The sequence below is a fragment of the Aptenodytes patagonicus genome, unplaced genomic scaffold, assembly GCF_965638725.1.
Source record: "Aptenodytes patagonicus unplaced genomic scaffold, bAptPat1.pri.cur scaffold_60, whole genome shotgun sequence".
Classification (NCBI taxonomy): domain Eukaryota; kingdom Metazoa; phylum Chordata; class Aves; order Sphenisciformes; family Spheniscidae; genus Aptenodytes; species Aptenodytes patagonicus.
This window is the reverse complement of record NW_027472011.1, coordinates 20,670-47,482: the sequence shown is the minus strand read 5'-3', so window position 1 is coordinate 47,482 and position 26,813 is coordinate 20,670. Positions and strand designations below refer to the sequence as shown.

The 26,813-nt window shown below is 70.4% G+C and overlaps 5 protein-coding genes across 5 annotated transcripts in view; 2 read left to right on the top strand and 3 right to left on the bottom strand.

Moving 5' to 3' along the window:
* Window positions 1–4,816, bottom strand: part of DCTN1 (dynactin subunit 1) — an 89,277-nt gene extending 84,461 nt beyond the window's left edge. The window contains exon 1 of the mRNA XM_076363526.1: window positions 4,771–4,816. The gene's annotated coding sequence lies outside the window, so the exon portion shown is untranslated. The remainder of the gene's footprint in view (window positions 1–4,770) is intronic.
* A 494-nt stretch (window positions 4,817–5,310) lies between these two features.
* LOC143173313 (uncharacterized) lies at window positions 5,311–9,283 on the top strand. The gene is made up of 4 exons (XM_076363518.1): window positions 5,311–5,347; window positions 6,787–6,944; window positions 7,046–7,212; window positions 7,890–9,283. Exons 2-4 carry the CDS (start codon window positions 6,794–6,796, stop codon window positions 9,189–9,191), a joined length of 1,620 nt encoding a protein of 539 aa, XP_076219633.1. The 5' UTR covers window positions 5,311–5,347; window positions 6,787–6,793; the 3' UTR covers window positions 9,192–9,283.
* On the bottom strand, window positions 9,262–12,763 carry LOC143173314 (retinol dehydrogenase 13-like). Its single transcript, XM_076363519.1, has 6 exons — window positions 12,604–12,763; window positions 10,995–11,234; window positions 10,769–10,858; window positions 10,509–10,697; window positions 9,876–9,982; window positions 9,262–9,765 (listed from the first exon to the last, which is right to left on the bottom strand). Exons 1-6 carry the CDS (start codon window positions 12,758–12,760, stop codon window positions 9,571–9,573), a joined length of 978 nt encoding a protein of 325 aa, XP_076219634.1. The 5' UTR covers window positions 12,761–12,763; the 3' UTR covers window positions 9,262–9,570.
* Window positions 12,764–14,264: 1,501 nt separating this feature from the next.
* Window positions 14,265–19,176, bottom strand: CUNH2orf81 (chromosome unknown C2orf81 homolog). The gene is given in 5 exon segments (XM_076363505.1): window positions 14,265–15,716; window positions 15,719–15,916; window positions 16,495–16,701; window positions 16,940–17,122; window positions 19,084–19,176. Coding segments are annotated over 5 exon segments (1,431 nt in total). The 3' UTR covers window positions 14,265–14,966.
* Window positions 19,177–19,195: 19 nt separating this feature from the next.
* On the top strand, window positions 19,196–26,494 carry WDR54 (WD repeat domain 54). Its single transcript, XM_076363503.1, has 10 exons — window positions 19,196–19,216; window positions 19,754–19,979; window positions 20,890–20,952; window positions 21,188–21,254; window positions 21,652–21,708; window positions 22,036–22,163; window positions 24,136–24,236; window positions 24,432–24,594; window positions 24,788–24,862; window positions 25,356–26,494. The coding sequence occupies exons 1-10, from the start codon at window positions 19,197–19,199 to the stop codon at window positions 25,485–25,487; spliced, it is 1,032 nt and encodes a 343-aa protein (XP_076219618.1). The 5' UTR covers window position 19,196; the 3' UTR covers window positions 25,488–26,494.
* The last annotated feature ends 319 nt before the right edge of the window (window positions 26,495–26,813 follow it).

Here is a 26,813-nt window from a genome sequence, read left to right as displayed (position 1 = left end):
GTGCTCGCCGCAGGGCGCCCACCCCGATTTCCCAAGCGAGGATCGATCCAAGGCACTAGGACCCGGCGGGCGGGCGCTGCGAGCCTGCGCCCTGCACAGCTGCACCACTGCAGCCGCAGCCAAGCCAGGCAGCCGCCGCTCCAGGACGCGGCAGCACGCTCCGGTTGACGTTTCTTACACCACAAATTTAATGATTTTCTTTTTAGCTAAAACCGCGACTCGCCGGATTGCAATTGATACAGCAGCAGCACTGCCGTGAGGCGGTAACCACGGCAACGGACTGACAAGCGAAGGATGCTGCGGACCAGCCCCGGCTCCCCGGTAGCAGGAGGAGGTCAGTCGATTTTAGCTCATCTCCATCGAAACGATTCATTCATTATTTCACAGCTGAGCACCCTTCCACCGCCACCGAGTCCCAGCCATCGGTGCGTCTATGTCATTTAGCCTCCGCTGGGTTTACGTGTACCAGGAAAAGCTGATTTAAATATACGCCCGCTCTGCGTTGCTGCTCAAAGACTGAGAGCAACCAAAACCGTTTATTCCTTGTGAGACTTTGATCAACTGCTGGAAAAGCAGCTGGTGCATTTCAGCATCTCTACAGCTGCCTTCGCTTTCTTTCCTGAGCAAGTATCGTCCTTAACGAACTTCTCCACTTGTTACGGAATTCCTGGCCAGCAAGCCCCCCTTCCCCTCAGAGGGCAGGTAGCTGAGGGCACCCACAGCGAGGCACGCCGCCACCTCTCACCGCTCTGTGGTGGCACTAGCTGCGAGCCATTTCACAATCCGTAAAAACCAACCCGGCAGAAGGGCATTCCTCATTGTGCCGAGGGGAAGATCAAGCTGAAGAGCCGCGTGCCTAGCTACGACAGCCCCTGCGTGTTTACCGTCCATCTTCTGCCCTACTGTTCTGCATCCTTTAGGTATTTTTCAAACAAACAAGACAGACTTGCAAACTCCTTAGGAACGGGTGCAACAGCCCACACGATGCAGCTTCCGCACGTCCCGCTTGGGATTTGGGGCTTTACGGTGCGTCAGTACAACACGACACCCGAAGGAAAGCCTCAGCTCCCACTGCTGTAGCTCCCGAAGCCTCCCTTCTGTTAAAAACAGACAAATAAAAATTGCTCGTTGCTCCCCCTCAGACATTTCAAAGGAACTTAAAAGCGCCTTGCGTTCAATTTAGCAGAACCCCCTCCCGAGCGCCTGAGAAGTAGGTCACAGGCAGTCTCAGCTTCACGTTCGGGAACCGAGGGAGAAAGAGAAGGAAAGAAGAAATTGGTCCAAGGTCACACGGCGAGACCTTGACAAGATCTTAAAAAAAAAAAAACCAACCCAAAACCAAACCCAAACATAACACCCGCATCCTATTTAAAGACCAGCCCTCCCTGGTGAAGTCAATGGCTAATGTCAGCGAGCGCCACCGGGCAGGCGCAGGGAACCTCTTGTGCCGAACACGAAGGGACCGGGAGGTTTTTGTCAACAAAAAGGGAAAACAAAAAGCGCTGTGCCGAGTTCCGTGCTCGCCTCTGCAACGCTGCAGAATGCGACGAGTCTACGCGCAGAGAGGTTTCGCTTGACGCACGTTGCAGGAGCTTAACCCGTCTGTGAAACCAGCCGCGATCTACTGACACAGTCTATTGTCAGCAAAGCCACAAAGACAGACTTGCTTTATCGAGAAGAGGTTTAGAATCCGTAGAGGCTCGCGTCTGGCAGAGCCGCTGGGTGCAGCCGGAGGGGACGACCCCCAGACGGCTCAGCTGCAACACGTCACCACCCGAAACTTACCGCCTCGGCGCGGTAAAAGGCCCATCCGATAGCGAAAGCCCGGCGCAGGCCCTCAGCTCACACGCACCCGGCAAATGTTTTGGGAAGCTCCTCTGGGGGAGGCTGGCGGAGGGGGCAGCGGCGCTGGCGAGAAGGGAAGAGGGTGCCTCCGGGTGCCACGCTGGTGCCTCCGGGAAGGGAACACGGCAGCGCCGGGACCGGTCTCCCCTCCGAGGGTTCGCACCCTCTTGGAGCACCGCTGTACCCCTGGAGCAAAGACACGGCTCTCTCCCTTTCCGTATCCACCTCTCTGCACTGCCGGGGGCACGGGGCCGTCCGCCGCCGTCCGCCGCCCCAGCACAAGGCCACCGCAGGCGTGGGGCCGCACCACGGCAGTGCCAGCGGCGCGGAGCGAGGCAGTACCGCCGCAGCCACGGTACGCTCGGGACGAGCGTTCCAGCTGTGTCCAAACGCGGGGCTCGCGTCCCTCGCGTTGCAGAGGAGAGAATTAATTCCTTCGAACGCAAAAGCGAACGCGCTGATCGGAAAAATTCGAGATACTGATTAAACACAGCAACGCTGAGTGCCAGTGTTCTACGCGGGCAGACACGCAGCTCTTCACACACAACCTACAACATCACGGACTACAAACCGAGGTACGTGGCCCAGTCTTAATTTGATTATTCAAATATTCTGCTGACTAACTGCGGGCTCCAGTTTGCACTCTCATGTACCCAACAGACAGAATTCTTAGCCAGAAGAGCTATACCGTACCTTCGCTAGACTAGATGAAAGAAAATATCTGGCCGTAACAATTCTGCTTTCCTTCTTGGCCACTAAACAGCCATCATGCACACGTGCAAATTAGCCCACTTATCAATTATCCAAAGGCTGAGTCGTTCCCGCCCCTCCTCCAAATCCAAGTTTTTCCAACCCAATAGCTGACCCCTTCAGCTTGTGCAACTCACGGTCCTTCCTAAATGCTATTTTTTAAATCTTCTCTTCATTTCTAGTAACGTTTTGGCTCAAGCTTTAATTTAGAACCAAAATCCCGTCCGGATGGGGAAGATGCAGGTTCTCTGCACGCACTTCCCGTCCCCCAGCACGGAAACCTTCGCAGGTCAGAACAGCTTCTGCCGGGAAGGGGTGGAAACCACGCTCTGCTCGGAAGCGAGATTCTTCTCGTGTTTCACAAACAAGAATAGAATCATAGAATCATTGAGGTTGGAAAAGACCTCTAAGACCATCGAGTCCCACCGTCGACCCAACACCACCATGCCCACTACACCATGGCCCTAAGCGCCTCATCTACACGTCTTTTAAATACCTCCAGGGGTGGGGACTCCACCACTTCCCTGGGCAGCCTCTTCCAATGTTTAACCACTCAAGAAGCTACAGCTCGGCGAACGTTTAAAGCTAACGCCGTTACGACCGCAAAACGAGTTCTGTCTTTACTGTACTAGCAGAGGAGTTTCCGCAGGCAATCCAGAGTGACTGTGTTATTTTCTTCCTACGGTGCAGATTCCCTCATCCCGCACCAGCCCGTTGCGAAACTGTTCCGCCACACCCCGCGCAAGGAAGCCAGCCGCCGCCTCTCAGACGGACTGAAGGTTTCCAGCACCACACTGAGGAAAAAGGTGAATTACACTGGAAACAAACCCCAAAACCTGTCGCTACAAACAGCAGCTGATCAAAGTGAAAGACGACGCTTACTTTCCACCACCACCACCCCCCAAAAAAAAAAAAAAAAAAAGTGTTTAATGCGAGTGTCTCTGAACGCAGAGAGCTCTGCTTCTGTGACGTTCCTCAAGGCACGCTGGCCTCTCGGACCTGCTCCCGTCTGTCTTTACGTTTGCTGCTGGAAATAGCTGCATAAAACAGAATCTTTGTTTCTACAGAGGGCTCGCGTGCTTAGTCGCTGGTCTCGAGGCCGTTACCTGCAAAGGTTTCCTTCCTCCAAACCGCCCAGCCCCCCGCCGCTGGGCAATGCTGTCACGGCCGTAGGTGCTTGTGCCACTGCAAATGGCTGCCCAGCCTCCCCCGCCCGCGCTGCAGCCCACCGAGGGGCCCGGGGGGGCTCCAGGGCGGAGAAGGGGAACAGAGATTCTGCCTGCAGCGAGGCCGCGGGCAGCACCGCTGCGAGACCCGCGCTGCCTGTGCGAGCACGGTGCTGGCAGCAGGGACCCCCCCCGGCTACGCCGGGGCGGGGGGCTCAGCGCCCACCGGGGCAGGCGCGCCCCCCTCCCCGCAGAGCTGCTCCCTGCCTCTGCGGTGGTGGGGGCCCAGGCAATGGGGAGCCTTGAGCTACCCCACGGGGGGGGGGGGGGGGGGGGGAGCAGCAGAGCCTGGACCGAGCCCTGCTCCGTACCTGCGAGTGCTCCCACCCAGCACCGACCGCCCCCTGACAGCCCCCCCCCCCCCCCCCGTGGGGGTAGGGGTCCCCCAGCCCCCGGACAGCCACCCCACGGGGGCGGGGGTCCCCCAGCACCGCCCTCCCCCGACAGACACCCCACGGGGCCGGGGGTCCCCCAGCACCGCCCTCCCCCGACAGACACCCCACGGGGGCGGGGGTCCCCCAGCACCGCCCTCCCCCGACAGACACCCCACGGGGGCGGGGGTCCCCCAGCACCGCCCTCCCCCGACAGACACCCCACGGGGCCGGGGGTCCCCCAGCACCGACCTTCGGCCTCCGCTCCAGTGGGGGAGCGCCCCCAGCCCAGGGGAGGGAACGTGTGTGTCCATCCCCCCCCCAGCACCAACCCCAACCACACACACACCCCACGGGGGGGGGGGGCCACACCCCCGCCACCCAAGCACCGACCACCCCTCACACACACCCCCACGGAGGGGGGGGGGACGCTCCGCACCCCGGCACCGACACGGCACCTCAACCCCACCCCCAAATACACACGCACCGGGGCGGAGGGAATTCCCTCCCCGCGTCAGGAGCCCCGGCCCCCACCCCCGAAGGGGGGGCCCCCGCCCGGCCGAGGCCGCGCCCGGTACCTGCCGCCCGGCCGCTCCCCAGCGCCGCTCACCGGCTCCCGCTCTCGGAAGGCAGCGGCCCCCGCCCGCCCGCGAGGCCCCCTCCAGGCCCCTCCGGGCTGCCCTTCGCGCCCCGCCTCACCGCCCGGCCGCGCCGCCGGCCGAGCTTGGCGTCAGGCACCGCCACGGGGCAGCACCCGGGGGGCAAGAAGGGCGGAAGGGGGCCTCCCGGCAGCGCGCATGCGCAGCGAGGGGAGCGAAGCCGGCCGGGCGCTGTACGGGAGGGCACGCTATGGCGGGGGAGAGAGGGACAGGAGGGCGGCGGGGCGGGCCGGGCCCCCGGCGCCGGCGAGGGGAGGCGGAGCGGGCTCTGCCCGGTCCCGGCGGGGACCGGGCCGGGCCGCAGCGCGGCGGGGCGGCCTGGCGGGGGGAGCGCCTTGTGGCCCGGCAGGGCGGGGCCGCCGGCGCCTGTAACGGCGGGGCCGGGTCCCGCCCGCCGGGGAGGTGGGGCCGGGCCGAGCCGGGCTGGGCCGGGCCGGGCGGGAGGAGGAGGAAGGAGGAGGAGGAAGAAGAAGCGGGACGGGACGCGGAGCCGCCGGTAAGTGGTCCCGGCCCGGCAGCGGCCCAGGCCCGGTGCCCGCGGGAGCCGGGAGGGCTGGTCCCGGCGGCGGCCCAGGCCCCGGTGCCACGGAGAGGGGCCTGCCTCCCCCCCCCCCCCCCCCCCGGCCCGGTGCCGCCGGAGGGACGGGTCCGTCCCCTCCTGCACCGGGTCGGCCCGGCCGGCAGCCCCACGCCGACGGGGGCGGGGGGTTGCGGAGCAGGCGGCGGGCTGGCGGCGACCGGCCCCGCTGTGGATCCCTGCGGGTGGGGATCCCGGGAGGGATCCCGTGGGGTGACAACGCTCCGGTCCCGGCAGCCCGGGAGAATTTCCCGCCCCCGTTGCCCCCGAAGCTCGCCCGCATCTCGCCGGTTTGCCGCCGGGAGGCCGCGTCCAGGGCTCTGCTAAGGTGAGGACGGTGCGACGCGTCCCCCCGCCCTCCCGCCTTGCCCCGCTCACCGTGGCCGTCCACCGGCTGGAGGGGGCGGGGGGGGGTGGGGGGGTTTTGCCCGCCGTCCATCGGTGCCGGCTGCTCCCGGCACACGTTCGCCCGTTGCGCGCCCGGAGTGCGGCTTCCCGGGGGGGTCTTCTCCCGGTCCCCTCGCGGGGCAGGGCCGATCTCTGCCTTTCTCGGGTCCTCGGGAGCCTCCCCAATTACCGGGACGTCCGAAGCCCTCCCCGGCCCCGTTAACCTCTCCCCGGCCCGCTGGCTGCACCGGGGCGTCTTCCCCGAGTTTACGGATCCAGGGACCGGGATTCGGCGTTAGTCCGGCCGACGCTTTCGTCGTCTCGTCGAGATACGGCCCCTCGTTTCTCGTCCGACTGCAGGGATGCTAACGCAGCGCCGCTACCCAAGTGTCGCCAGTCCCAATTAGCACCGCGATTAACGCTTCTCCCCAGCTTCCCAGCACCTTGCCCCTTTCCTGGCGCCGTGTTCTCCCGGCCTCGGTGCCGCCGCGGCCGGCTGCCGGTGCCCGACCCGCCTGCCGGGACGTTTGGGGCGTCCCCCTTGGTGAGGGGGCTGCTGGGGTAGTTTGTTTGTCCCGCTCCCTCCTCCGCTCTGCCGGCGGGTTCGCGGTGCCGCAGTGAACCGTGCTGGTTAGTCCCCTCTGGTCGCGGTGGGATTTCCCCCGGGGGGTAAACCACCATGCCGGCGCACGAAGCCAAGCGAAACCGAAACCGGCACCGCGCAGTTCACTGACCCCAGACAAGCCCCGGGCAGAGCAGACGCCCGGCCACGGGCCGTGCTGCGGCACAGCCGGGCTGGCTGAGGCCACGCGCACTGGGGCGGGATTTTCTCAACCAATTTTGCGGAAACGGTTAAAGCGCACCCAAAATAAACTGGGGCCCTGACAAGTCACGGTGCCTGCTGGGGCCCGTGGGCAGCTCCGAGCTGGCTGGCCGGGAGCACCGTGCCCGACCGTCCCTTTCCCCCGCAGCAGCCAGATGCCCAGGAGGAAGGAGGTGCCGGCGCTGGGCAGCCTCTGCCTGCATAGCCTGGCCCGGCACATGCAGAGCGTCTGGGTGAAGGACTACAGCGAGAACTACCTGGACGAGTACCAGTTCCGCTTCGTCATGGGCCCCTTTAACGACCTGGGTGAGACGCAGGGTCCGGGGACACCCTCCGCGAGGAGGAGGAGGAAGACGGGCGAGCGAGCGGTGCTGGGGCTCTCTCGGCTGAACCCCGGCCCCCCGCAGCCGGCAGCTTGGTGCAGGACCTGATCCGGCTGCTGGGCGAGAGCCGGCGCCTGACGCGGGCGGCGCTCCACCTGCTCCTCCTGCCTCACCTGCGGGAGCTGAGCCTGCGCCCCTGCCCCGGCCTCGTCAGCAACGCCATCGGACAGCTCGTCGCCCTGCGCTGCCAGGTCAGCAGGCTGGGGGCGCGCGCCCCCGGGGGGCTGGGTGAGCGGGGCTGGGGGCACACGCCCCCGGGGGGCTGGGTGAGCGGGGCTGGGGGTGCGCGCCCCCATGGGGCTGGGTGAGCGGGGCTGGGGGTGCGCGCCCCCATGGGGCTGGGTGAGCGGGGCTGGGGGTGCGCGCCCCCGGGGGGCTGGGTGAGCGGGGCTGGGGGTACATGCCCCCGGGGGGCTGGGTGAGCGGGGCTGGGGGTACACGCCCCCAGGGGGCTGGGTGAGCGGGGCTGGGGGTACATGCCCCCGGGGGGCTGGGTGAGCAGGGCTGGGGGCGCGCGCCCCCGGGGGGCTGGGTGAGCAGGGCTGGGGGTACATGCCCCCGGGGGGCTGGGTGAGCGGGGCTGGGGGTACATGCCCCCGGGGGGCTGGGTGAGCGGGGTTGGGGGCGCGCGCCCCCGGGGGGCTGGGTGAGCGGGGCTGGGGGCACGTGCCCCCGTGGGCCTGGGTGAGCGGGGCTGAGGGCGTGCACCCCCATGGGGCTGGGTGAGCGGGGCTGGGGGCGCGCGCCCCCGTGGGGCTGGGGGTACCCACCCTCCGTGGGTGGGTGCTGGGGGAGGGGGGGGGGAAGAGGGGTGTCAGGGTCCCCTCCGTCCCACCCTGCTGAGGGGGGCTCCGTGTGCTGGCGGCAGAGCCTGAGCTCCCTGGACCTGCACGGCTGCAGCCGGCTGTCGGCGGATGTGCTGGTGGACCTGGCGGAGGGGCTGCCGCAGCTGAGCCGGCTGGGGCTGGCGGCGACGCAGGCCAACGTCCAGGTGCTCTCGGCCGTGGGCTCCTGCTGCCGGCGCCTGCAGGAGCTGGACGTGTCCCGCTGCAAGAAGGTGTCCCCGCGCGCCCTGCGGCACCTGGCCTACGACCCGCTGGCGCGGTCCCTCTGCTGCCCCGCGCTCCGCACCCTGCTGGCCCGTGGCCTGGAGCCCGCGGGGGACGGCGGCATGGTGGCGGCACTGGCCTTCCTGCTGCTGGCCCTGCCGCGCCTGGAGTTCCTGGCCCACGGCGCCGTGCCGGACGCCCTCCGCCTCCTCCACGGGCGGCAGCTGGATGGCACGGGGGACGCCGAGGGCTTCCCCTCGCTGGAGGAGCTGGCGCGGCGGCAGGGGGCTGCCCCGGGGGGCCCCCAGCTCACCCTGCCCCTGCGGCGGGTGGAGGAGGTGGAGGAGCCCGCCCTGGCCGCCGTCCACGCCGTCTGTCCCCAGGCTGAGGAGGCCGGCGTGTGGCTGGGGGACAGCCCGGGCCCGGCGGGCGGCTGGGAGCTGCTGGGCTGGGGCCACCTGGCCCGGCTGACCCTGGGCTGCACCGGGCAGCGGGGCCGGGTGCTGGCGGAGGTGCTGCCGCTGGCACGGAGCCTGGGCCCCCGCCTGCAGACCCTGGCCCTGCACGGCTTCTGCTGCCAGGACGAGCTCTCCCTGGCCGCCCTGCTCGCCAGCTGCCCCGGCCTGCAGACCTTCAGCGCCGAGCTGCACGCCCCGACGGACGCCGACCCCGACGGGGAGACCCCGGCCGAGCCGCTCCGCTGGGACACCGACCTGCTGCCCCACAGCCTCCCCCAGCTCCAGAGCTTCTCCCTGGCCCTGGCCAGCACCGCCGGCGTCTTCCCGGCCCAGCACGGGCTGGCGCTGCGTGCCACGCTGGCCTCGCTGCTGTGCCGCGCCCCGCGCCTGCAGACCCTCCACCTGCTCAGCATCCCGTTCCCGCTGGACTCGGTGTTCGAGACGGTGCTGGCGGTGCCGGGGCCGCCCCTGCTCGAGCTGCAGGAGCTCTCGCTGGCCGAGAGCTGGGTGTCCAGCCGGACCGCGTGGCTGCTGCTGGCCTCCGAGGGCCGCCTGTGCCGCCTGGACCTGTCCCGCTGCCGGGACATCCACCGGCGGGACTACGACAGCTTCCTGCAGGCAGTGCAGAAGCAGCGGCTGGACCTGGACATCGCCTGGGAGTAGCCGGCGCTGGCTGCACCGGGCTCTTTAATAAAGGAGTTACACTGCCGCCGGCGGCACGGTCTATGCCCCGTCCCGGCGGCTGTCCTGGCGTGGCTGGGCCCCGTGGCTGCTCTCTCTTTTGGGAAGGGGCTGCGGGGGCTGGCTCAGGCAGGGTGACCACCCCCCTCTGCTGTGCTTCAGGGTGCTGGCACCACTGGGGCTGGGGCAGCTCCCCACACCCCGGCGCTGGCTGCCCCCCGCTGGCATGGCGCCGGCCCCGGCGTCCCCCTGGCAGCGTCCGGCTCCGTGTCCCAGGGAGTTGTGGGGACCCCGGCACAGCGGCTGGCAGCGCCGGGTGGCACAGCCGCCGCCATGTCCCCAGGCAGAACTGCCGCCGGCTTCAGTGCCGGGGGCCGTCGGTGAGCCCCGTCAGCCGCTCCGACTCCTCCCAGAGCTTGCGAGCGAGGCCGGCGTCGCGGGCGGACACGGAGGGCAGCGCCAGCCCGCAGTCGCTGTCGAAGTACTTGCCCGTGATGCCCGAGACCTCCTCCGAGACAGCGCAGTAAATGGTGCTGGCAGCCCCCTGCTCCGCTGACTGCCGGGCGAAGGGGGGTGAGGAGGGGGCCCAGCCGCCCACCCCGCCGCCGCTGGGGCCGTGGGACAGGGGGTCCAGGCAGGATCCGGCCCCGCCCTGCCCCCACTCACCTTTATGAAGGGGCGGATGAGGATGAAGAGCGCCCGGACGGCCCAGCCGAAGTGGCGCATGATGTTGGTGCTCACCACGCCGGGGCTCAGTGCGTTGGCGGTCACCCCTGCCGAGCCGCACCGTCAGCACCGCGCCGGGGGGCAGGGCTGGGGGCTGCGGGGGCCCCAGCACGGGCAGGACCCTGCTCCCGCCCCGGTCCCTGCCTCCGGGGCCCGAATCCCTCGTTGCCATCCCACTGGGAGCAGCCCCGAGCCCAGTCTTGGAGCGGGGGCTCCTCTGTGCCCCAGCACCGGGGCCACCCCAAGGGACGCGGCCACCCCTGGCCAGGGCTCTCCCACCCACGGGGGACGTGGGGGGGTCCCGGGGAGTTTCTACCAGGGCCAAGACCCCTCAGCCCCATCGTGCAGCCCCTCTGTCACGGCGCAGCAGCACAGGGTGGTTGGGATGGGCAGACGGCGCCAGGGTGCAGCCCTCCCCGGGAGCTGCACGGCACGGCACGGCATGGCACAGTGTGGCTCAGCGGGGTACAGCTGGGCATTGTATGGCACGGCACCGCACCGCGTGGCATGGCACGGCATGGCTTGGCACGGCAAGGCACAGCATGGCCCGGCACGGCTCGGCCCGGCACCCACCTGTGCCCTGCAGGCGCCGTGCCAGCTCAGCGGTGAAGAGGACGTTCATCAGCTTGGTGCTGTTGTAGGTGGCGTCGGAGCCGCTGAGCCGCTCCTGCCCGGTGAGGTAGCGGCCGTCGGCGGTGCCCGCGCTGTGCCGGAAGGACGAGACGTTGACGACACGGGCGGGCGCCGACGCCTTCAGGAGGTCTGCGTGGAGCGGGGGGGTGAGCAGGGAGGGGTCCCCACAGCCCGCCGGCCCCGGCAGCCCCTGCGCTCACCCAGCAGCAGGTTGGTGAGCAGGAACGGGCCCAGGTAGTTGGTGGCGAAGGTCTGCTCCAGCCCCTCCGGCGTGATGGCGAAGGGCAGCCCTGGAAGAGGGGAGTACGGGGCGCCGTGGGGCCGGGAGCCAGGCAGGCATCGCCCACCACAGCAGGACGGGGAGCTGGACCCCGGCCGGGGCTGGGACGGGGCTGGCAGACGCCTGACCCCGACCCCGGTGCGTACCGGTGAGGCCAGCGTTGTTCACCAGCACGTCCAGCCGCTTCTCCTCCCGCAGCACGGCCTGGGCGAAGGCACGCACAGAGGCCAGCGAGCTGGTGTCCAGCAGCCGCAGCAGCACCGCGGGGTTGCCGGTGGCCACCCGGATCGCTTCTACCACCGCCTGGCCTCGCTCCCGGCTCCGGCACGCCAGGATGGTGCGGGCGTTCCTGCGGGCCAGGTCCAGGGCCACGCACTTGCCGATCCCTGCAGCAGACGCAGCGGGCATGGGCTGATCCCCGCCGGGTCCCCAAGGCAAGAGGTCCCCGGGGGTCCGTGCCCCCGTCCCCAGGGTCCGGGCAGCCCCGGGAGCAGGGCAGGACAACAGAGGGGGACCCTGTCCCGGGCAGCTCAGCCACTGCCAGGAGCCCAGCGCCGAACCCAGGGTGCCCCAGTGAGGGAGCCGGGGAGGGCAGCGGGGGGGCAGTGGGGCAGGTACCCCGGGGCCGGGCTCTCGGCTCTGCAGCGCAGTGTGGCTGTGCGGGGACAGGGACAAGGCAGGACGGCCACCGCAAGGTGCGGGAAGGAGCTGGCAGTGGCAGCTCACCGCAGCTCGGTCAGTGGCTCAGCCCGGACCACGCGGGCAGGACGACTGCCACGGCCACCGAACCCACCCAGCCACGCTGTGCCAGCACCGCTCCGCATCAGTGCTCCCGCACGGTGGGAAATGACGGGCACCGGGGGGGGGGGGGGGGCACCCAGCACATGTGGGGCCACCCTGTCCCTGGGCGCACAGGGGGACACCCCAGTGCCCTGCATGCAAGGGGACACCCCAACCCTGACACACGGGCCCCGCTGCATCCCCAGCCCCGCGGGCCCCGCTGCCCCCGGCTGTGCCGGCCCTGACCTCGTTGCTTTGCAGCAGGACGCAGGTGGGAGCAGCGACCCCGTCCCCGGCGTGCAGCTCCGGCACAACGTGATGCCCGGGGCAGCCGGCAGCGCGGTGGCCTTGGCTGTCAGTCATTAACCCGGCTGGGGCAGAGTCTGGCCACAGCGGCTGGGCAGGGGCTGCGGGCGCGGGGCTGGCCAGAGCCCAGCGAGGCAGAGCTGCTCCTGGGCAGAGGACGCCGGCCAGCGGGGGTGGCTCGCCAGGGACCGGCTCCCGAGCACGTGGCACAGAGGCCGGTGGTCAGTGCGGTGCAGAAGACATCTGAGGGCACCCGGCGTGAATGTGCCGTGGGCACGGGGCGCCGGGAGCGCATCGTGCACGCCCAGGGACCGGCCACTCCCGCAGCCGTTTGCACCACCGAAGCAGGGGCTGTGGTTCAGCCGCTGGAGAAGGGGGGGCCCGTGTCCCCTGTGGGCTGCCCCACAGCACGGTGGCATCATGCCATCACCCACGCACATGCCCCCGGCCCCTTCTCCATCCCTGGGGAGCAGGGAGCTGCCACCTCCCCCGGCTCCGACACAAAAGAAGGGTGGCAGGGTCCCACGGCCAGGCAGGACCCACAAGCCCTGCACCCGTGTCCTGCATCTCCCCCGCCCCGCAGCCCTGCAGCCGGATGGTCCTGAACCCCCCCAGCCCCACCCCGACCCCTGCAGCCCATGCGCTCCCCTGCCACCAGTCCCCGCTCACCGCTGTTGGCTCCGGTGACAATCACCGTCTTGCCCGTCAGGTCGGTGGGACACTTGCGGGGGTCCCAGGCACGTCTCCTCCTGGCCCAGAGGAGCAGCCCCAAGAGCAGCGTGAGCAGGAACCAGCACGGGTGGCTGCAGGCACTCAGCAGCTCCATGGCTGGGGTGCGGGGTCCGGCTGGGGCACCGGGGTGTGGCTGGGGGACAGAGTCCAGCTGGGGCCGGAGGTCAGCCGAGGACCTTCGCCCAGCCCGGCAGCCCTGGCACGGCACAGTCCCCTCCTGCTCCCCGAGCCCCCGGGAGCGGAGGAGGGACAGCCGGCAGGAAAGTGGCTCGCTGGGCTCGTACCTTGGGAGGGACAGAGCAGGCAGGAGGCTGAGCCACGCGTCCCTTGTGCCACCCCGGGGCTGCTCGCCCACGCCGGCCAGGCAGCCCCCCGCCAGCCCTGGGGCAGCGGCTGCAGGAGGGGCGATGCCCACTGGGCAGCCCCAAGGTCCCCGTCCCGCCGCACGGGGACACTTGTCCACGAGCCAGGGCTGGAGCCACGGCCCTGCAGGAGCAGGGACCTGCCGGAGGGGATCACCGGGACGGGGGGCAGCCCCAGCGAGGGACCCCGGGGTGCCGTGCTGCACCCAGAGCACGCGGGAGACGGAGGAGGCTGCAGCCCGGGGGTGGCCTCACGGCAGGGTGGGCGTCCAGGCAGACCCTGCCCACCACGTCCCGCCGGTGCAGCCCCGACTCGAGGTCCCCGTCCTCCCGACCAGGCTGGCAGCCTGGGGACGCAGGCACGGCCCTTCCCCGGGCACGCTCCCGGCCGGCCCCTTCTGGGGGTTTCGGCGGCTGAACAGATGCTTCCCCCAGGAACGGATCCAGCTTTCCCGGGGCTCCCGCAGCCTCTGAGCCTCCGGCACTGGACGAGCTTCACTGGCCCCAAGCTACGGCTGGACTCGATGATCTTAACGGTCTTTTCCAACCTAAATGATTCTGCGATTCTAAGCTGCTGCCGTTCCCTGGCCACTCCGGCCTCGAAAGCCTCCAGTGTTTCCCCGGCACTGGGCTCCCACCCCGGACGAGCCGTCCCTGAGCTCAGCTGTCCCTGAGCATCGCCCCACACCGTCACAGCCAAAAATGGGTTCTTTATAGAAAAAACTGGGGTGCTTGTGCAGCCAGAGCACTGTTGGAGCTGGCGAACAGCCCTGCGGTGGCTCGGCCCCGCCAGCCCCGGTGGCTTTGGGTGCAGGGAGCAGAGCCGGGGACACCCGCCAGGGACACAGCCGGAGGCACTGGCTGCACCGAGGTGCAGCCCGGGCTGGGCTGCGCAGGCAGGGCGGCTTGGAGGTGGCCATGCCTCCGAGGGCAGGGACCTGGGCCAGCGCCGCAGCCTGGGGACACGGGGCAGCGGCAGACCCCAGGGAGAGCTCACGGGGTAAAGCCACACAGACATTTCACCCCGTTAAATCCCTCTCGTTTCTTGTTTGGTGGCAAATCAGCGGCAGGGTACGGGCTGCACGAAAAACAGATGGCAGGTTGTTGTGTGAATTGTGACGAGGGCTGGCGGCTCCGTGGGCTGCTGCGGACTGTGCTCCCGGCCCCTGCTCCGGTGCAGGAGCTCGCGGTGTGACAGCCACAGGGCTGGTCTTCGGCAGGGGACGAGAGCCGAGCGACAGAAAACTCTCTATTTTATTTCTGTCTTCTTTAGCAGAGCTTGCAAAGGGCACCGAGCTCCTGGCCTCGCCAACAGCCGGAGAGCCCACCCTGCCCCGCGGCGCCACATCGGTGCCCTGCCGTGGGCCGGACCTGGCGCTCGCGGCGGTAACTCGCGGGGGATGCAGGGTCAGGCGGAAACGTGCCGAAAGCAGTGGGCAAGGAGCCAGCCTAGGACAGGGGGTCTCTCCCGGAGCTCGAGCACCCAGCCGCTGCGCCGAGCTGCAGGGCGAGGGCAGCACCCAGCCGGGCACCCAGCCACGGAGCTGCTGGAGCCGGTTTTCCAGCGGATGAGCTCCGGGATCGGGGGCCAAGCAGGCGGGTCTGCTCCCCGGGGTGCGAGGGGGAGGACGGGGAGGAAGCCCACGGGGCACCGCCAGCCTCCCCACAGCACCGCAGCTCCTGCCCGGAGCGGTGGCTGCCCTGCCAGAGCGGAGACACGGCACATCGGGAGCCCCGGGGGGACCCGGCCCGGCTGCGCCCTCACACTGGGGCTGCCGTGAGCAGCGGGGCCGGTCGTGGGAAACGCGTGGGACACGGCGGGGAGCCAGGCAGGACTTCCCCGGGCGACAGGGACGAGGGGGGGGGCTGGCACCGAGTGGGGGGCTCACCCCGCACACCGCTCACGGGCCCCGGGGCGGTGTGGCGGGTGCGCTGCCTTCAACGCTCGCCATCGCCCGTGACCTGCCTGGCCGCAATGGCCGGGAAGGGCACGTCGGGGCGGATGGGTCTGAGGTCCCGCTTGGCCTCCCCCGTTGTCTCTTCCTCCTCCTCTTCCTCCTCCTCCTCCTCGCCGTGCGCAGGGATGCAGAGCCCGTGCTTCACGCTGCCACCCTGTCTGATGGTCACGCCGGGGGCCAGCCGAGCGGAGTCCAGCAGAGAGCCGAGCTGCCAGGGCACGGGGCTGGGGGCTGCAGGGACCCCGGGGGGGGCGGCTGGAGCTGTCCCCCCGCCACGGTGACCAGCCCCCGGGGCAACCGCGAGCTGCCCAGCTCCGGCCCCCGGCTGCGCCAGCGGGCACCCTGGGGACACGCCGGCGGCTTGGCCTCCGCACCCGGGTCCAGCACCTCCACCTGGGGCCTGATCCAGCGCTCGGGACGGCTGCCGGAGCCCAGCCTGGGGACCCCCAGGACGGTGCCAGACCCCTCTCGCTTCGCCCCCGTGCCGCGCGGGGCCATCCCTGGCCGGATCTTTACCAGGCTGGTGCAGGAGGGAGGCAGCAGCGGCGGCCTGTGGCTGCTGACCCCCGCCGCACCGCTCCCCTCCACGTCCCCGTGGGATGACCGTGGCGGACGCCGTCCCTCCTCCGGCTGCCCCGGGGGCTCGGCTGGGCCCTGGGGCGGGCAGGGTGCCGGTGGCCTGACCGGGCAGAGCGGGGCTGGCCGAGGCAGCGGGGGCCGGGCACGGGGAGGTTTTCCATCGGGGGGACCGGGAGGGATGTCCACCTCGTCCAGCAGCAGCTCCGGGCGGGACGGCCCTGGCACGGGCAGTACGGCGCCGGTGGCGGGGACCTGGCCGGGACGCAGGGGTGGCACAGGGGGACCTCCGGCCTCGGCCGCTGCGGGGGTGTCCTGCTTTCCGCGCTGGCGCGGGTCCCGCGCACCGGAGACCTGCCCGGGAGGGGGCAAAGGGGGACGCTGGTGTGGGCGAGGGGTGTCGAGGTGCCCCATGGGGGTGACTCTGTGCCGGCGGCGCTGCCCGCCCTGGCCCAGCACGGGCAGAGGGTGCAGCTCCGGACCCCTCGGTGCGCGGGAGCTGTGCGGGGACTGCTCCTCACCCGCGGGAGGCGACGGCTCGGCCCTCGGCACCGCCCGGAGCAGGGAACCATCCCGCCGACAACCAAACGCCTCCCAGGGCAGCCCCAACGAACAAGGCAGAGCTCCCCGCTTCCCCCCTTCCCACGCGTGCTCCCCCGCTGCCCACCTCAGCACGGACCCCCCCCGTCTCCTCGGGGGGTGTTCGGGGGAGGCTGTGCCCTGCCAGGGCCGTGCAACCGGAGGACACCCCCCACCCCCCACCCCCCCCCCCCCCCCCCGCCGGGCTCAGCGGGTGTCCCGCGGCCCCAGCTCAGCCCTTCCCCACGGGGCTCGCCCACCCCGGCCCCAGGCGCGGGGGAAGGGAAGAGCTCGGCTGCCTGGGGGCGGGGGGGGGGTGTCCCACGGCGGGGGGGGGGGGGGGCACGTCTCACCTCTGCCGGGCGCGGGGACGGACGGAGGCGCAGGACGGGAACGGAGCCCTGCGCCCAGGAGTCCGGGTGGCGGGGCTGGGGCTCCTCGTCCTCCCGCCAGGCGCCGTCTCCCTCCGGGCCCGTCTCCCCCTCGTCCCTCGCCGGGAAGCGCCAGCGGACGATCCGCAGGAGGGCGTCCCGCGCCCGGCCCAGGGCGAAGGGCAGGCTCTGCGGGCAGAGCCGGGGCTGAGCCCCCCCCCACCCCCACCCCCCCCCCCCGGCACCCCGCGGCCCCGTCCCACGCCGCGGAGCAGGGGGGGCTGCCGGGGACCCGCGCTCGCCCCCGGGCGCCCGGGATTCACACACACCACCCCCCCCCCCCCCCCCCCAAAAAAAAAAAGCAGGGTGTGGGTGCGCTCACCTGGCCGGGCCGCCTCGGCTTTGGAGCACTCGTCCATCAGGCGGCCCAGAGCTCTGCGAGGATGTCCCCGGCCTCCCCCTCCGCCCGCTCGGCCGCCAGCACGGAGAGCCATTCCGCCCGCGGCAGGCGCCCGGGGACGAGCCCGGCTCGGGCGGCGGCCGGGGTGGGCGGCTGGGACTTCTCCCCCGTCCCTTTGGAGGGGGCCGCCCGCTCCCGGGGGGTCGTTTTCTGCACGGAGACACGGCAGCCCTCGCAGCTCCCGCCTCTCCTCCGCGCGGTGCCCCGGGGGGCGTGCGGGGGGGGGGGGGGGGGGGGGGGAGCCCCCGGCCCGGGCACCCCCGCAGCCCGAGGCAGGGTAAGGCGGGAACGGCCCCGGGGCCGCGCCGCGCCCGGGGTGGGTACGGCCCGCCGACCCCCTCGGCTTGAAAGGGGACCGGAGACAAGACAACCCCCCCCCCGTCGCGGGCGGCCCCGGGGGGGGGGGGGGGGGTCGTCCCTGCTTCCCCGACGCCAGCAGCGACACCGGGGTACGGGGGGGAGCGGGGGGAGCCTCCGTGCTCCGTCCCGAGGCAGGGGTGTCTCTGACACGGCATCCCGGTGCTCCCCACGGCACCCCCCCCCCCGTACCCCAGCTCGCCCCAGCCCACCCCGATATACCTCAGTACATCCCAAATCACCCTAACCCACCCCAGCGCGCCCCAACGTACCCCAGCACGCCCAGGACACCCCAACCCACCGCGGTACACCCCAGTACACCCCGATACACCCCGATACACCCCAGCACACCCCAACTCATCCCGGTACACCCCAGCTCGTCCCGGTACACCCCAGTACACCCCAGTACACCCCAGCTCATCCCAGTACACCCCGGTACACCCCCAGTACACCCCGGTACACCCCAGCTCATCCCAGTACACCCCGGTACACCCCAGCTCGTCCCGGTACACCCCAGTACACCCCAGTACACCCCGGTACACCCCAGCTCGTCCCGGTACACCCCAGTACACCCCAGTTCATCCCAGTACACCCCGGTACACCCCAGCTCGTCCCGGTACACCCCAGTACACCCCAGTACACCCCGGTACACCCAGCTCGTCCCGATACACCCCGGTACACCCCAGCTCATCCCAGTACACCCCGGTACACCCCAGCTCGTCCCGGTACACCCCAGTACACCCCGATACACCCGATACACCCCAGCACACCCCAACTCATCCCGGTAGTCGTCCCGGTACACCCCAGTACACCCCAGTACACCCCAGCTCATCCCAGTACACCCCGGTACACCCCAGTACACCCCAGTACACCCCAGCTCATCCCAGTACACCCCGGTACACCCCAGTACACCCCGGTACACCCCAGCTCATCCCAGTACACCCCGGTACACCCCAGCTCGTCCGGTACACCCCAGTACACCCCGGTACACCCCGGTACACCCCAGCTCGTCCCGGTACACCCCAGTACACCCCAGTACACCCCGGTACACCCCAGCTCGTCCCGGTACACCCCAGTACACCCCAGTTCATCCCAGTACACCCCGGTACACCCCAGCTCGTCCCGGTACACCCCAGTACACCCCAGTACACCCCGGTACACCCCAGCTCGTCCCGATACACCCCGGTACACCCCAGCTCATCCCAGTACACCCCGGTACACCCCAGCTCGTCCCGGTACACCCCAGTACACCCCAGTACACCCCGGTACACCCCAGTTCATCCCAGTACACCCCGGTACACCCCAGTACACCCCGGTACACCCCAGCTCGTCCCGGTACACCCCGGTACACCCCAGCTCATCCCAGTACACCCCGGTACACCCCAGCTCGTCCCGGTACACCCCAGTACACCCCGGTACACCCCAGTTCATCCAGTACACCCCGGTACACCCCAGCTCGTCCCGGTACACCCCAGTACACCCCAGTACACCCCGGTACACCCCAGCTCGTCCCGGTACACCCCAGTACACCCCAGTTCATCCCAGTACACCCCGGTACACCCCAGCTCGTCCCGATACACCCCGGTACACCCCAGTTCATCCCAGTACACCCCGGTACACCCCAGCCCATCCCCACTCACCACGCCCCAGCACACCCCAGCTCCTCCCGCCCCCCCCCCCGGGGTCTCCCCGGCCCCCCCCCCCCGGGGTTCCCCCGGTCCCCCCGGCCGTACCCCCCCCCCCCCTTCCCCAACCTCCGCCATCTCCCCTCCCCCGGAGGCGGGAGGCGTCCCGGTCTCCACGGCAACGCCGGCCCCCGCCCCCGCCGCGCCGCCCGCTCGCGTCATCACGCCGCGCCGCCGTCTCCATGGCTGCGGCGGACAGCGAGTGAGCGGGGAGGAGGCCCCGGGGGCGGCGGGGGGGCCGGGCGGGGAGAGCAGCGGGAGGGTTGGGGGGGGGGGTCCCGGGCGGGGAGGGCATCGGGGGGGCCCCGGGGGGGGAGAGCAGCGGGAGGGTCGGGGGGGGACCCGGGCGGGGAGGGCAGCGGGAGGGTCGGGGGGGGGCCCGGGTGGGGAGAGCGGCGGGGGGGGTCCCGGGCGGGTCGGGGGGGCCCCGGGCGGGGAGGGCAACGGGAGGGTCGGGGGGGGGGTCCCGGGGGGGGAGGGCATCGGGAGGGTCGGGGGGGGGGGCCCGGGGGGGAGGGCAGCGGGAGGGTCGGGGGGGGGCCCGGGTGGGAGAGCGGCGGGGGGGGGGTCCCGGGCGGGTCGGGGGGGCCCCGGGCGGGGAGGGCAACGGGAGGGTCGGGGGGGGGGGTCCCGGGCGGGGAGGGCAGCGGGAGGGTCGGGGGGGGACCCGGGCGGGGAGGGCAGCGGGAGGGTCGGGGGGGGCGGCCGGCCCCCCCTGGAGCTGCCGTGGCCCCCGCAGGATGTACCGCAAGGAGAAGAGCGTCCCGCTGAGGAGCAGCAGCGCGGCGCTGTACAACAACCTCAGCGTGCTGCGCCCGGCCGGCCGGCGGCTGGCCTGCTTCGGCGCCGTGCACGGCCCCAGCCTGAGCGTGGTCAGCGCCGACGATGACGGGCCGGGCTTCTGCCACCGCCAGCTGCGGGCGAAGGAGGGCGGGATGGCCGTCAGCACCTCCGTCCTCACCCAGGTAAAGGCTGCCGGGCCGCCCGCGACCCGCCTTGGGCCGACGGGTCCTCCGGGCTCTCGGGGAGAGGGAGGGAGCGAGCCGGCGGGCTCCTTAACCGCCGCCAGCCTTCCAGCGGACCCGACACCGGCAGGGCCGCGATACGCGGTGGCTTAGACAGCTCTGCCCCGTCCCCCCGTCCCCCCCCAGCAGCCTAACGGAAAGCAGGTCCCACAGCCTGGGCCGTGAGCTGCGCCCCGCTGCCTCCAAAGTGGGGCCGGGGCGACCCCCTAAACCGATAAGCGGCTCCCAGCGTGACGTGGCGACGGGGAGGGACAGCTGCACGGAGCGCGGTGCCACCGGCGGGCTCACCGGGGCCGGTGGGAGCGGGACGGGGGGGTAGCGCAGCGTGACAAAGGGCGCCAGGGGTTTGCCCTGACGTCGTCTCTCGGTCTATTGCTTTTGGCTTTCCGTGCCCCGAGGGAGGAGGACGTTCGCCCCGGCGGGGTGTCTTGGCCTCAGCGGAGGCCTGTGCTTTGGTGCCAGCCTGCTCTGACCCGGGTAGATGGGGCCCATCGACCGCGAGGCCCAAAGGGGCCGGCTGCCAAGCGCGGGGGGGAGACAGCGGAGCTGCGGAGCGGGGAGGAAGGGCCTCCCCAGCCGAGTGGCACGCGGCGGTAGAGCTGCCGGGACAGAAGCAGGAGCCCGCGGTGTGCCGGTTACGGGGAGGGGGAGAGGGAAGGAGCCTCCTGAGAAGGTCTGTGAGACCTTGGAGGGGTCTCCGAGGACGGCAGGGACCCGCCTCCTGTAACCCCTGACGGGAGCCAGAAACACGCACGCCTCTGTGGGCGACTGCGGACTGTCCCTCCCCTGGAAGGCGGGGAGGGCTTTTGCCCCGTCTTCCCGGCTCCTGCCGAGCCTCCTTCCCTTCCAGGCCGCTTGGTGCGTCCTGCCGTCGCGGGTCCTGCTGGTGCTGACCTCTCAGAAAGGGATCCAGGTGAGGGGGTTTTCCGCGGAGGGTGGGAAGCGGAGTCGCAATAGCCGGGAGGATGAGGTCGCTGTGAGGACAGCCGGGCTCCTGGGGGCGCGGGGAACCTTCTGGAGGTCCTGCTGCGTACCCAGAGAGCTGTCGCTCCCTCCTGGAGACCTCTTGGGGCAGCGGTTGAGCCTGAAGCCATAAGAGGAACTTCCCCCACCCTCTTGGGCCTCGCCCTGTTGCTTTCTCCCTCCAGATGTACGAGTCCGACGGCTCCATCATGGTTTATTGGCACGCGCTGGACGTCACGGAGCACCCTCCAGGTAAATCCCGCGGTGGGAGCGCAGCGAGGAGCCCCCCGGCCCCTCTGCCCGCTCTCCTTCCCCGGATGCGCGCGATTCCTGTGGCGCGGCCCAGTTCCTCCCGGCCTAGAGACCCCCAGCGGCCTTGCTCCCGGACCCGGTTAGGACCGAGCCAGGACAGTCCTGCACGGCAGCTCAGCAGAAGGGTCCGGAAAAGGTCATGGCGTCACCCTGACTCCTCGATCCCGGCTCGACGGGGGGCTGCAAAGGGGCTCGGAAGGGACCCAGCGGGCCAGCTGCGGGACCAGCCCTAAAGATGAAACTCGAACGGGCACCCTGGTGCCTCACGCCCGCCGCGACGGTCTCCCGGTTCCTGGGAGCTGCCGCAGGTCGTGACCAGCTCGTGGTTTCTTTTCAGCACAAGCAGTGTTCGCTCGAGGGATCGCTGCAGCTGGGGGACGCTTCATCTGCGTGGGTGAGCCAAGCCCGGGAGTTCGGGGAAGGACGTGAAGGGACGGTGGTGCTGGAGGGGGGACGGGGACGGGGACGCGTACGCGTCGCTGGGGCCCAGGGGCGGTGTAACGACGTGGGGTCAGCCGGAGGGGCTGGGTTTGCCTTGCGGCTCTCTGTGCTGGACGGAGGGGCAGGTCTGCGACCGGGCTCTGTGAGGAGCAGCCCCGCGTAGGCAGCAGGCCCCGGGGGGAGCGAGGAGCCCGGCTGCAGGCACGGCGAGCGCCGGAGGCTCGCTCCGGGGACAGGGCGGGACAAGCCCCCACTGATGCCTCCTCCGGCCCGCCCGCAGGGACGTCCTCTGGGCTGGTGCTGGTGTTTGACATCCCCCCCAAAGGGACGAACATCACGGTGAGCGAGGTCCTGGAGCAGCACCGCGACGCCATCACCGACATCGCGGCGGAGCTGGGCCAGGCTCCGGTACGTGCGGGGTCAGCGCTGCCGGCAGCCGCTTGGGCCAGAGGAGCCGGTGGGGTCCCTGGTGCCAGGGGGGGGTGGGAGGGGTGGGGTGTGCGGTGGGGACTCCAGCCGTCCCCTCGCCCCGCGGCCGGCTCGGGGACGCCTCACAGGTGCCGGCTCTGGGAGCTGAGGTTTACCCAGGCCCTGGCGTGGCTGAGCCGGTCCCGGGGTGCAGCCCCTCAGCCTGGGAGCCGGTGGTCTCCGTGGTCAGCCCGATCCCCGCTGCAGGCGAGGTCTGGGGAGGCTGCCAGGTGGCAGAGCTGGCCGCCCTCCACGGTGCAGGAGAGCGGGTGGCTCCGCCGTCCCTCCCTTCACCGGGGACGTTGGCTTTTGTGGCCGTCTCTGCACGAGGGGCATCTCCCCTGTCAGGGTGGGATGCGTCTGGGGGAGGAGGTGGCGTGGGGTGGCCGCTTCCTCGGCCCCCGCTCCAAAGAGCCTGTGAGCCGTCCTGCCGCGCCTCGGCGTGGCGTCTCGAGCTAAGGCAAGCTGAAGTCAAATGTAGTTTAAAACGCTGCACTCGTACACTGCCGTATTTCAGGGCCGTTCCGGGCAGCTGGGAGCAGCCGCCCCATCAGTTTTCCCACTGCCCCAGTTTCCCTTGGCGTTCAGCCGGTCGCCGCCGCCTTAGCACCTCGGTCTCCACCACGTTTCTCAGCTGACTGAACCTCAGTCCTGGTCACCCCGGCTCTGGGGACGCAAATGCCGAAGCAGAGGTGGCGAAGGAGCTGATCCCCCACCCCGGCACGCAGCGTGGCTGCGGGAGCGCGGCGCGTTGCCGGCCCAGAGTATCCCGTGATCCCTCGGGCTGAGTGCCGGAGCACAGAAGAGCTGTGGAAGCTGAAGGCCAGTTGTGGTGCAAGAGCGAACGAGCAAAACTGGCCACGAATAAACCCACGCTAAAGTTAACGCTCCCGCCGTTAGAGCGGTGGGTTACCACAGCAGACCCCGAGAGGAGGGCGCGGGACACGTCATGGCCCGTGTCGCCGGAGCCGTCCCGGGGTGCTGGCTGCCGGTACAGGACCCCGCTTCTCCTCCCCAAGCCAGGCCCGGGGGGGGTGACGAGGAAGCCGAGGGCAGAGCCGTGCCTGCGCGCTGGCTGAAGGGACGAGCCTTTCCCCCTGCCCGGTGGAGGGAGGTCACCGACCCAGCGGTACCGGTCACCTTTCTCGTGGCAGATGAGAGACCTTCACCCGATTGCAGAGCACAGTCTGGGACCAGGATGGGGCTTCCTTCCATTCGGCTCACTCCGGTTGACATCTCTGCCGACGCGCTAATTGGCTGCTTCGTTACTGGCTGCCTCCTTCCCACCGAGGACGCTTTCTTATACTTTCTCTAGTTGGTTACGTTTAACTTTCTCGGCGTTTGGGACTCCCCTGAACAATTAATGGCTTAGAACTGGTTCCCAATTAGCCTGGATACGGAGCCTGTTTAGGTGAAAGCTGTTCCGCCATCCACCTCTGTCTGCGGCGACTGTCCTCTAACGCGCCTCTCTCGGACTTGGCACCATGGGTTGTTAAAGGCTTTCTAGCGAGCGAGAGACGGGGCCCGGCGTGTGAAATCCCGGGTGCCTGTAAGGTGAAGAGTGCCGAGACTCGGGCGCAGAGGGAGGGGACGCAGCGATTCTTCCTAGAAGTTTATCCCGTGTGTAATCAGCGCTGCCGAACGCCAACGCGTTTGAACTGCGGTGCCCGTGTGTGGTCACAGCCGAGCCTCGCTCGCTCACAAAACGTGTCGGCAGTTTCTGTGAGCCGTTAAACTTTAAGCTTGTTCTGCTGCAGGCTCTGGCTTTGCTTCGCGGCAGGTTCAGCGGCGCAGGCGACTGGGGCAGCGAGAACCTTCTGCCGGGTGCGAGTCAGCCGCTCGCTGCCGGCGGCGGAGCTGGCTGCCCCGCGAGCGGTGCCAGTGCGGAGGCTGACCTGCCTCTGCTTCGCAGGACGGGGCTGGTGACCTGGTGACCGCCGATGACGCTGGGACCCTCTGCGTCTGGGGCGCGGGAGAGGAGTTCACCCTGCTCGGCAAAATCCCGGCCTTCGGGTAAGCCCGAGGGGGCGGATGGAGCGACGCAGCGGGGGGTCCCGTTGGCGGGTGGTGGTGGACATCGCCGGCCGGGCTGCGTCGGCGTCTCGCGAGGGATGGGAGGGTGGCAGGAGGGGGGACGCCCGGCACCAGCCCCCAGCGTGCGGGTCTGCAGCCGGGAGGGGAGGAGGTGAGACGTGCCCTTGTGCCCAGCTGCACCTGCTCCTCCGTGAAGCTGTGGAACGGGATCGTGGCTGCCGGCTACGGAAACGGGCAGATTCGGCTGTACGAGGCGGCGACGGGCCTCCTGCGCGCCGAGGTCAACGCTCACGCGCGATGGATCTACGCCCTGGACCTGGCGCCGCAGACGGGAAAGGTACGGCTGGCCGCGCCGGGGCACCTCGGCCTGCGCGTGGCATCCCGCCCCGGCATCCCCCCGGCCTGGAGCGTGGCAGCCTGTGGATGGCCAGGCAGGGGCTGCTCCCTTGCCCCGGCACATGGCGCTGCCACCTCCGTGGCATCCCTCCGGCCTCCCGGTCCCCACGGCCCCTGTCCCGCTCCCTTTGCAGCTGCTGTCGGGCGCGGAGGACTCCTTTGTTCACGTCTGGAAGCTCAGCAGGAACCCGGACACCGACGACGTCGAGGTGAGTCTGGGCAGCGGCAGCCCTCGGTGGGGAGCCTGGGGCGAGTACGCGGCACTCCAAGCCATCGCTGCCCCGTGGGGCCGCGGCGCGGGTGCTGCTCTGTCCTGCAGCCTCCGGTGAGGTGCCGTGGCCACGGAGAGGGGCTTGCTGCTCGGCAGAAACCCCGCCGGGCCCAGTCTGAGCTGCCGCGGGGCGGCACAGCTCCCTCTTTCCTCCCGCTGGGATCCCCGCTCCTCTCCTGGGACCGGTGGAGGTACAAGCTGGGGAGGCTGCTCCGTCTGACCAAGATGTGGTTCTTGTGCCAATGAAATGGCAAGCTGGAGCAATGGCCCGCTAGCCCAGCCGTGCGCCCATGGTCCCTGCCTGCCTGTTGCCCCGAGGTAACGCCTCTGCGGGCAGGCAGGGACCCGAGGCGGGTCCCCGAACTTCTGGCTGTGCCGGGCTGTACTTTACTCAGCCTGTGCCACCATTCCGGCTCCTCTCCCCGCTGCAGATCGAGCACTGCCACGCCGAGTGTGTGACCGACACCCAGGTCTGCGGTGCCCGCTTCTGCAACCCCGAGGGAAACTCCTTCGCCGTCACCGGCTACGACCTAAGCGAGATCTTCCGCTACAGCCGGGCGTAGGCTGCCAGCTGCGGGGTCTGTCCGGGGCAGCGCCGGGGCCGTGCAGGGTGAGCCGGGCTACCCCGGCACCGCGATGCGTCGGCACCGAGGCACCGTAAGCAAAGGGGGGGGGGGGTTCAGCACAGCCCCCTGACTTCTGCTCCCTGGGACCCGGGCAGCAGCGGCACAGGGCTGTGCCCCCAGCGGGTAGAAATCAGTGCGAAAGCGGAGCTCGCTCCAGAAGCAAACCTGCCCTCGGCGGGGCACGTCCACGCGTGGGGGCACGTGGGCTCGGAGCTGCCCTGGCTACACGGGACCCCGAGCGGGTCCCTGGGCCAGGCGCTGTCCTCCCCCCTGTGTCCCCCGCCCCCCCGCCCTTCCTCTGGAGGGAAGGAGGCAGCGCGGCTGGGAGCAGAACCGGCTCCCCTCTTCCCCGCGGCAGCTCTGTTCAGACGGGAGAGGGATCCAGGGCAACCTGTCCTACACGCTGCTCCGGCCGGGAGAGCCGCGGGAGCCGGTCCCAGCCGGGGCCGCCCTCCCCCGGGGCGGCACGGGTACCCGGGCGGAGGAGAGGAGCCTCTTCCCCTCCCCAGGGAGCCGTGGGGGGGGTCCCCGTGGGACCTTGCGTCCCCACGGCTGCTGGCCAGATGTGCGGGGCCGCAGCTGTGCTCCGGGGCTGGAAAAGGCAGAGGCAGGACACCCCAAGGACAGTCCCGCGGGTCACCGCCGGCGGAGCCACGCTCCTGCCGTGCTGTCCCCCTGCTCCGTCCCCCCCCCGTTCTCGCCCTGCGCCCCCTCCCCGGCTGGCTTTGACCCTACCTCCTGCCCAGACCAGGCTGTGCTGGAAGCAGGGGGGGGGCAGATGCCGTTCCTGGGCTTCCCCCCGGCTCTGCCCTGGCCCCCCCCCCAGCAGCACTTGCCCCCTTCCCCTGGGGCTGCCCTGCCCCAGCCCCTTCCCGTGGCCGGGAGCTGATGCAGCCCAGGGACGAGCTCCCCCCCCGCCAAGGCCCTGCGGGGCTGGGGGGGGGGGGGGGGGGGGGCGCACAGAGGGCCCCAGCCCTGGCACCGTAGAGGCGAGCTCAGCCTGGGAGGGGGGAGAGCTCCTGCCCAAAGGCTGCCCCCCCCCCCCCCCACGGCCCCCCAGCCCCTCCTGCCAGGCTGTGGCCGGGGATCCGGCTCCCCCTGTGCTGCCCAACCCCAAGCTACGGGGCACAGACCCCCCCCCCACCTCCCCAACCCTGTGTGCCTGTTGCATCCCCGTCATTCCCCCACCCCCCCCCAAGTGGAGTCAGCCCCCCCCCATGCTAACCCCCCCCCCAGTGTGCTTTTGTGTATCCACCCCCCCCA